We start from the raw sequence: 9,311 nt of genomic DNA on the forward strand, positions 1-9,311 counted from the left end.
TATATGGTAATATTGGAGATAAGCGTGCTAAAGACAATCCAGAATCAAATTCAACAACGAACATTTGATCAAATTCTGATTCACACGAATCGATGGTAGTTCTCTGCTTAATATCACCATACTGTTCAAGAAAATCAATAAGTTCATCAGTGGGGTTCTCCAAGAYTCCATCARTCAATAMTGTATTAGGGATTTTTAGACCAAGAGTTTCAAAAATCTCCATAATGGAAATTGAATTGGTGAGTAGGAACCAAGACTTATTTGTGCAACTTTACTCAAACCRGTTTCTATTAATTACTGATCAAACAGCTCCTGGCTAGCTCGCCAATAATGTAGCACTATTTAAAGTGTAAAAGGACTGGATGGAAGAAATCAGAAGACTAGAATTCGTCTACTGGAGCTGTTGTCAGTAATCAATAAAACCAATGCAAAAGAACTGCTTTCAATACCATGTATTTTTAAAAGAAAATTAAAGTGAACAGCACAAGACAAACATACATAGAACCCCAAATTAAATATACACAGTACTGCAGTAGATCTTTCATTAAGTTGTGCACAACTGGTTTAAATTTCCCCACTGGTCAGCACAGTGTCTGACCTACACACATTCAAAAAGTCCATGGTTGAATTGTCCAGATATTTGAGATGACAATGTCCTAGTGCAAGTCGTTTCAGATGAAGAGATGAATAGTGGATTGTGTGTCCGAATGGTGAGATGGAGGGGGAAATGATACAGACCATCAGCCTCCTACCAGACCAGTATGGAGTGATTCTCAGGTTCTCCTGGCCCCAGCCAGTTTTCAGAAGCTCGCCATCCTTTAACCCTACAAAGGGATCACCTGGCCTGTAGCTCCTTTGTCTCCAGCTCTCCCCCTCACACCTGACTTGGGAAAGCTGGAGCAAGCCTAAATAATTACATCAGGTGTGTCAATTGGCTGCATGCTCTGTGTGACTGACTGTCACTCTAACCAATGGGGCAGCAAGGCGGGACTAAGGGCAGTTTTTTCACCCTGGGTTACATATATTTCTTGTTTTTTCTTCCAGACTGGAATTCTTCCTCCTTCATATTGGTGAAAACAAGAGCAGCACCAAAGACACTTCACTATCGGTGACCACAAGACCACCCATGGCCACTTCCAATGAACTTTCAAAGCTTCACCTTCAGTGCAAAGTACCATGAATGTATGACCTTTGTTGTATATTGCTGTCAGTGCTGTTTGATGTTTTGAAATAAAAGTAGATTATATTCTGCGAATGGTGCTGGTGTTTTTGTAGCATCTAATGTCTTAAAATGAATTTGGAGATTATTGATGGCCAGTATTTTCTGGGGGAACAAAGGTTTTATTTGCTCTACTGGCTTTTATTTTGGAGTGAATTGACAGACAAGTGGGTAATGAGAGAAGGGGAAGACCAGGAAGGGAACCCACGATAGCCGCATTGAAAACTAGAGACTTCATATGTGGGTTGTGCTTAACCCCTGCGCCACCACAGTAAACCCTTTGGAGACATTGCCACTCTCCAAATAACGAAAACAATCCCATTAAAGCACAGTACAGAAATCAACAGAAGTACAGCTAGCTGTGGATGACTAACAGACTGAATTAACACTGATTTAGTCGCTTGCTTTGCAGCTGCATCTCACACTTAAGCTGCTGAATCATTTATCTTCACACATTGGAGATGTTTTGGCTATCACACACTCCAACACTATGCCTGGACCCCAAAATGTAATTATGCAGAAGAGGTTAATTTGGATTGCATGCAAATCCTCTATTTAATTCTAGCATGCAAAAATGTCACTGTTGCCATTACAGTGTGACTAGTATTGCTTATAAAAATAATTAATAGGACTAAGAGGAATAATAGGACTAGGCTGAGTGCCTCTTTCTCTCAGCAAGTTTCAGCAACTCAGAGAGAATATAGTGTCATGAGTGGTGTGTTTGAAGCAGGACCAACAGGCAGATAGGGGTATTGGCATATGTTTTATGATAGAAAGATAAAAATGTAAGACAGCTGGGGACCAAAATTAAATGGAAACTATGGGATACCACAGGGGAAGCAAGGCATGTGGGAGACTCCATGTAGAAGATGGAGAAAGTTCTTTGGTCTGATGACACTAAAATGGAGTATTTTGGCCATCAGATAAGATGGTGCGCTTGGTGGACAACAAGCTCCGTATGTCACCACAAACACCCCATCTCCACTGTAGAGCATGGTAGTGGAAGCATAACGCTGTGGGGAGGCTTCTCGGCAGCAGACCCTGGAGGTCTTATAAAGGTAGAAGGTGAAATGAATGTAGCAAAATATAGAGAAATCCTGGAATCATAATTGATAAGTAAAATCAATACAAAAGGTAAAACATCCCAGGGGGTGAATATTTTTTACTTACATTGTAAGGTTTGTCCATCTTCACATCTACATTGACAAGGTTTTCTGTCATGTCTCACAATATGATTGGAATGTTCAGGGTGATGTGCAATGTTACCCTTTCTGAAATCTAACAATCAAGCTGCAATTTCAGTTTCATGAGACCTGAGCCTCACAGTTTTATGCTAAAACATGACAAAAAGTGATAGAGTTGAAGGGGTATTAAACTGATATCAACAGCTGTAGTTAGTCAATAAGAGAACATGCACTAAAATACCAATAAAAGATCCAGTCACTATATTTTGTGCTGCGTATGTTTATGTAGAACCTCTACCAGAACCGGCTCCTGAGCCTGGCTGCCATGTCCTCCCCGACCCGCAGTGGGCAACCCCGCCAGCGCTGCAAAGGTGCAGCGCGTCACAGCTGTGGTCCAGACACATATGCAGTCAACGGTTTGAACCAGGAGGCCTTTATGCTGGGGTTACAGCGCTCCACCAGTGACACCGACCTGGTCTCACCTGACACCCGGTCCACACTCACCATTAGCTCTGCCCACTACACCATAGGCCAGTCTGAAGATCTGCTCATCAAATGGGACATCAAGGAGGAAGTGGATGCTGGAGACTGGATTGGAATGTATCTTGTTGGTAAATTAGATATGACTTATTTTTATTTCCACTATTTTTATGTTTTATTGAACATTAATTTTTTACTTATATATTTCCCAAACAATGCCATGGATAAACTGGATTGTTTTATTTTGTGTAGGAAATTGTTCCAAAATTCAAAAGAAAAAAAAATGTTAAAGCTCATGAAACCGTTCATATCTTATTATGACAGTAAAATAATGACAAGAGGTAAAATAAAAGTGAACTGTTAGTGGCCGATCAGTGTGTCCCAATCGGTTTTATCTCTCTTTCTAGATGAGACTCTTTCAGAGAACTTTCTTGATTACAAGAACCGAGGCATCAGTGGATCTCACAAGGGGCAAATAGTTTGGAAAATTGATTCCAGCTCCAACTTTAGAAATGGTAAGTATCTCAAAACAACAGCAGCAACCAGAAGATATATAAAAAAACAATAAAAAAATCCAAACTATCTGTGATCCTCAAACAGCAGGTTTAATATTCATGGTTGATTTTTTATGGAGGACCCACGTGCAGACATACAACAAAGATGTCTAGAAAAAAATAACAAAAGATGACTTACAGCAGAAAATAACTAACTAGCATAGAACGTGGAGAGGAGATCAAGTAATCATGGAGAAATAGCGTGGAAGGAGCCTATGGAGAACTATGAAATTAATAGGCTATCCTGTATTGTATACTGAGGAAGAAGTGAAGAAATCACCTGAAAACCAGTGAGCCTAACCAATTGAAAATGAAAATAGCTGAGGGAACTATGAGGTGACAGAACTAAAGCAAGCTAGCAGATGAAAGGATGGAGGAAAATAAACAGAGCAGGAGAAGAATAAACAAAGGGAAAATCCTGAAAAGAACACAGCTGAATCTAAATGCACAAATAAGAGCCCCTGCAGAGGAACTGAGGCTATATCTAAGCAAATAAATTATAAGGTAATGATAAAAACAGATAATTTCTGGGTACCAATTTGGGCTCAATTTGATGCTCAGATAGTATCCAAAGTACAAATGCAATCTAACAGAGAGACAGGTACAGACGACTGCATTTGCTTTTGCCTGTCTGTTTGGAGTTCTGAGTTTGTTTATGTCATAAGAGTGTACCGTATTTTCCGCACTATAAGGCACACCTAAAAACCTTCAATTTTCTCAAAAGCCGACAGTGCGCCTTATAACCCGGTTCGCCTTATATATGGACCAATATTGAGCCACAACAGGTCTAGCAATTACGGTAAGCAGCCGCAAACTTCATTTTCCCCCGTAGAAGAAGTGCGCGGTGCATGCTGGGATAGTTGTCAGAACGCTGGTTTGTTAATAAAGTTTGACTGACCTATCTACCTACCGACCTGATAATCAGGTCGTCTGCAGGTCATTTAGCACCACAGGGTGACCATCGTCCGGCCACGCCCCAGCCCAGTCGCGGAAAGCTCTCCTCGCCGACCTGAGTCGGACTGTTTTGTTGACATTCTTTATSTCAACAAAGTGGCTTTAGACATTCATCCAGGGTTCTTCGACTAGGGTTACCAAGGGATCAGCCCTTATACATTTGAAGCCGGGGGAGTCGGGGGAAGAGAGACAGAGACTGCGGCGGCAGAGTGTCGGTTGGTCTGTATTACCCAGAAAGCAGTTGGCCACAATATCGCAACACCAACACCGTGAGTGAAACAATGACTGGGGCAGCCTACTATATACTATATAAAGTACTGGGGGATCACTTCTTTACAAATGTGGAACAAATCGGCAACCCAAACTGAAGCGTCTATTCTATATGCCTTATAAATGTGGTGCCTTATATATGAAAAAAGTTTTAAAATAGGCCATTCATTGAAGGTGCGCCTTATAGTGTGGAAAATACGGTAGTTAAACCCAAAAGTGACTTATCTGTGAGACTAAGCTCTACAGTGACAAAGTACACACCCTCTGCTAGCTGCTTCAATTCAGGTGGCATCCGGTGTACTTTAGCCTAGACACCATGGTGGTGTATAATTAATTAAAATTCATGCTTAGGTCTTTCGGTTCCACTTGGTGAAATTATCAGACATCATAGAAGTATTTAATTCTTATGCTGATGATGCTAAGCTATACCTTTGTTTAAATTCTGGTAAATCCCAGAAAAACATCCACTGAAATTATAATGTTTGTATTTACTGCCTATTAATCCAGACAAATAGAGAATTGATTAAGCTTTTTCTTAGCTCATGCAGTGCTGTTGGGGTGTCTCCTGTCCAAGTGTCAGAGTGTGTCTGTTGAAAACAGACAAAAAAACATAAAGCTTTACTGTGACCCTAATCTCCCCATGTTTCTCACAGAGCTGGGTTTCCCCCATCTGCACACAGTTTGCATTACTTTAAAGTAATTTACACAATCACTGCATTTTAACTGTGATATGCAGTTTTAATTCACTCATTTCTGTTGATCATTTTTGTGTTTCTTCTGGGGTTTTTTTGTCACTTTTACAGACAGTATCTAGCAGAGACCAGTTCATAAACATTAATGTCTCATGTTTTTCTCACACAGCAGAGACCCAGGTCTGCTTCAGGTACTACCATGGTGTCACTGGAGCACTGAGGGCCACTACACCCAGTGTGACCATCAAGAAGGGCTGCCCACCTGTGAGATTTTTTCACCTCATTCCTTTCCATAAAGCTATGCATGTCCAAATTGTATAAAAGCTAAGCTCCCTATAAATACGGCAATAAAACAGTTAGACATATCTTTAAAGAATGTTATTTGACCTAAAATTAGCAGAGTAAAACTGTTAAAGCTAAAGTAGGTAATATTTATAAAATTAGCGCAGCAGAGAGCAAAGGCAAGGGTGTGACACAAATGCATGATCGACAGACCCTCCTCCCGTGTCTGATTGATTCTTTCTGACCAGGAGCGAAGTATTTCTGCAGGTGGCAGACCACAGGGAGGAAACAGGAGAGATCAATTTGATCACAGGTTATTTTTCTCATATTATACTGTCAGTTTTAATAAATATGTAAAAGAAACATTTTTATGAAAAGTTACTTAGTGCAGCTTTAACTACACTTTAGGACTGTCATCAGCTTAGATGCTTAAGAGAAACGTTCAGAAACTTCCTTGGGAATCAGAATAGATTTGGCTAAAACCCATAGTATTTAGTTGATGCTTGAACCTGAGTGAAGTTGGCCCCCCCACCTTCTTCAAATCAGATAAAATTGGTGTCAAACGTTTGTGCTACGTTTGTGCTGGTTTGTGCAGCAAAAATTTTCGTTTGTGCCGCTATCATTTTAAAGATATAAAGAAATGTTTCTAGAGGTCATCCAAGGTCAACCCCTCACCCACCTTCTTCAAACCAGACAAAATGGGTGTCAATCAACTCGGCTACGTTTGTGCTGGTTTGTGCAGCAAATTTTTTTGTTTGTGCTGCTTTGGCACAGGTCAAAAGGTCAACCAGCCCCTCAACTTTTATGAAATCCAACTTTCTTTATATCTTTAAAATGATAGCTGCACAAACGCAAATTTTTGCTGCACAGACCAGCACAAACATAGCACTAACGTTTGACACTAATTTTGTTTGATTTCATAAAAGTGGGGGGGCTGGTTGACCTTTTGACCTTTACACTTTCATTAATATCTTCAAAGCCAAAGCAGCAGAAACGAAAATTTTTGCTGCACAGACCAGCACAAACATAGCACTAACGTTTGACACAAATTTTGTTTGATTTCATAAAAGTGGGGGGGGGGGGCTGGTTGACCTTTTGACCTTTACACTTTCATTAATATCTTCAAAGCCAAAGCAGCAGAAACGAAAATTTTTGCTGCACAAACCAGCACAAACGTAGCACAAACGTTTGACACCAATTTTGTCTGATTTGAAGAAGGTGGGGGGGCCAACTTCACTCAGGTGATGCTTGAGCATCTATTGATGGCTGAGAACTAACTGTTCTTTAGATTATAGAGTCAGGCTTTTAATAAAAACAAAAGATTGGTTTGGTTTTTTTGTTTTAAACTATAGGCATTTACACCATAAGCCCAAAAGTATTCCATGTGAAAGTAGACCACATCGATATCGAATGCAAATTGACCAATGGCTGTGGAACGCCTGAATGCAGTAATTTGGTTTGGTGAATAAATAAGACTACTTTATTGTCCACTGACGTTGACCATTTTCTTTGACTTTCCAAACAAAATAAAACACATTCATACAGTTGTAATTTTGTCAATATACATCTAAACATGTTACTTTGCGTACTATACTTAGATGTAATTTAGCTTAGTTAAAAATGGTTATTGCATCGGGAATAAATGATTTCTTCTAAATGTATTTTATGCATGTATTTCACAGAGAGGCTGATTAGGAACTGATTTTAAGAATTTTTATTGTAAATTCTTGTTGTCCTGTTGTCCTTCAAAAGCCTGCCAGTCATCGAGAGAGTGTTTAGCAGACGATTGAATTTCCATGGTTGCCTTGGCATTTTGCTGCTGTGTGCCTCTGGAAAATGCTGATGGATCCAGAACCTGATCTCTTCTTTCTTCCTGGGGACAGAAGAATATAAAACTGGCTAACACTTTATTTGAAGGGGGATGAATGTCATGGCACTTTCATAAACATGGCCTGACATGAACATGAATAAGCCTTCATGAATATTTATGACTATTGTCATAAAGCGTCATTCGGTAAATTATTACACTTTTAATACAAAGTTGACATTATTGAAAGTGTCTTTGTTATGACAACTTGACATTAACCAAGAAATTATTACTGTTATTAAACTTTAGCTTTAATAACATAAAGTTACCTAATTTTTAAAGTGCAATCAGTAATACTTTTATAACAAATTTATATCAGTAATGATTTCTTGGTTAAWGTCAAGTTGTCATAACAAAGACATTTTGAATAATGTCAACTTTGTATTAAAAGTGTCATAATTTACCGAATGACGCTTTATGACAACTGTCATAAATATTCATAAAGGCTTATTCACCCTATTTCAAATAAAGTGTTACCAATAACAGCAACCGAGGAGGCAGAAAAGACAGGGAGCAAGCAAGCACAGATAGCACCAGTCAGTCCTGTCAACGTAAGCCTGCCAGTTGTTTGGAGTCCAGGGGCAGACAGCACTGTCTCTTCCTTGTCAACGGATGAAGGAAGATTTGGTGAAATGTAACGGAAGTTGAGGAACATTGATCCAGTCTGCTTGACGCTTATCGTGGTTGGTCAGAACCTGTCAGATGCTGCAGTCAGAGAAGATCTCCTCCTTATTCGAGTCTGTGTTAGGGACAGCCTGTGCCTCCAGCTGGGAATATTGTTCCCAAGTCAGCCTGGGAAGAGCAGAGGACAAGGCTCAGCTGGATAATCTGGGTAACTTCAATGGTTCACTATGTGTTTCCAAGTTTCCTACGTTATATTTAGACTTCGTTCTGCAGCAGCTTTAGAGTCACTGATGTACAGAAGAGCTTTTACGTGTGGCAGACTAGGCAAATCGTGTTGTTGCCTTAATCTTGTTTTAGATTATAACCTGTCTGATACAAAACTGGAACTAATTGTTAGTCAGGATGAACTGTCCTTTTAACTGCCTGGACCCCATTTCAGAACGCAGGGTTAACAAGCCCTGAGTAGAAGGCAGATACTGTCTCAATAAACCTACCCAGCTCTGTGATACTCAAGGTTTTGTTTCAGAACAGGAGATGTCAATTAGGTAAATCAATTCTGAGTCAAGTTACGCCTGAGCACGAGTATAGAAGAATCCCGTACAACAGAACGCAGATAACATGATTGACCACAAGAGAAACAAAAAAACCATGAAAGTGTGCATGTCTCGTCAGAATTGTTAACGAGGGCACAAGGAGAATATCAAATCATATTTACCAACAAAATATAAAATAGCAGCAATGTTGATGCTGCAAAATGGCAAAAGTTAGCGACACGCCAAGTTAATGCATGAGTGATATTTAGTAGAGAATTAATTCTTGATGCTACACTTATACAACAGCTAAAAAAAATGTTATTTGTCTTAACAAAATATCAAAATCTACTGTATTTTGGACACTCAAAAACATGAGCAGGCTATGCTTGTAGGCTTACCGAATTCATAATTGCCTTCACTGATTTTGTGGAGTTCTTTTATTAGTCTTGTGGGTCTGTGACAATAAAGAACCCCACTAAACTATACAGTAGTCCATAGTTTTCAGATAGAGAGTTATTTATAAATGCTTAAGTCACATTGATCAACAGTGAGAGGGCTTTTGTCTAAAAGGCTTGTCGAGAAAAGTCGAGCTCATCCCACTTCCCCATGCTGGAGATTTTAGTTTAATAGTAATAATAAATAAAATTACCTT

General features: G+C 39.5%; 1 protein-coding gene across 7 annotated transcripts in view; it reads left to right on the top strand.

The window, feature by feature from the left end:
* Positions 1-9,311, top strand: part of LOC103482413 (E3 ubiquitin-protein ligase HECW1) — a 128,421-nt gene that overhangs the window by 31,022 nt on the left and 88,088 nt on the right. For 6 of the 7 annotated variants that reach the window (XM_008438550.2, XM_008438556.2, XM_008438551.2 and 3 more), the window contains 3 exons: positions 2,693-3,014; positions 3,291-3,398; positions 5,523-5,617. In XM_008438550.2, coding sequence (XP_008436772.1) covers positions 2,693-3,014; positions 3,291-3,398; positions 5,523-5,617 — 525 coding nt within the window. Of the gene's footprint in view, positions 1-1,044; positions 1,183-2,692; positions 3,015-3,290; positions 3,399-5,522; positions 5,618-9,311 lie in introns of all 7 variants that reach the window. The other variant, XM_008438552.2, reaches the window with a different exon arrangement.

Source organism: Poecilia reticulata, linkage group LG20 (assembly GCF_000633615.1).
Source record: "Poecilia reticulata strain Guanapo linkage group LG20, Guppy_female_1.0+MT, whole genome shotgun sequence".
Taxonomy (NCBI): domain Eukaryota; kingdom Metazoa; phylum Chordata; class Actinopteri; order Cyprinodontiformes; family Poeciliidae; genus Poecilia; species Poecilia reticulata.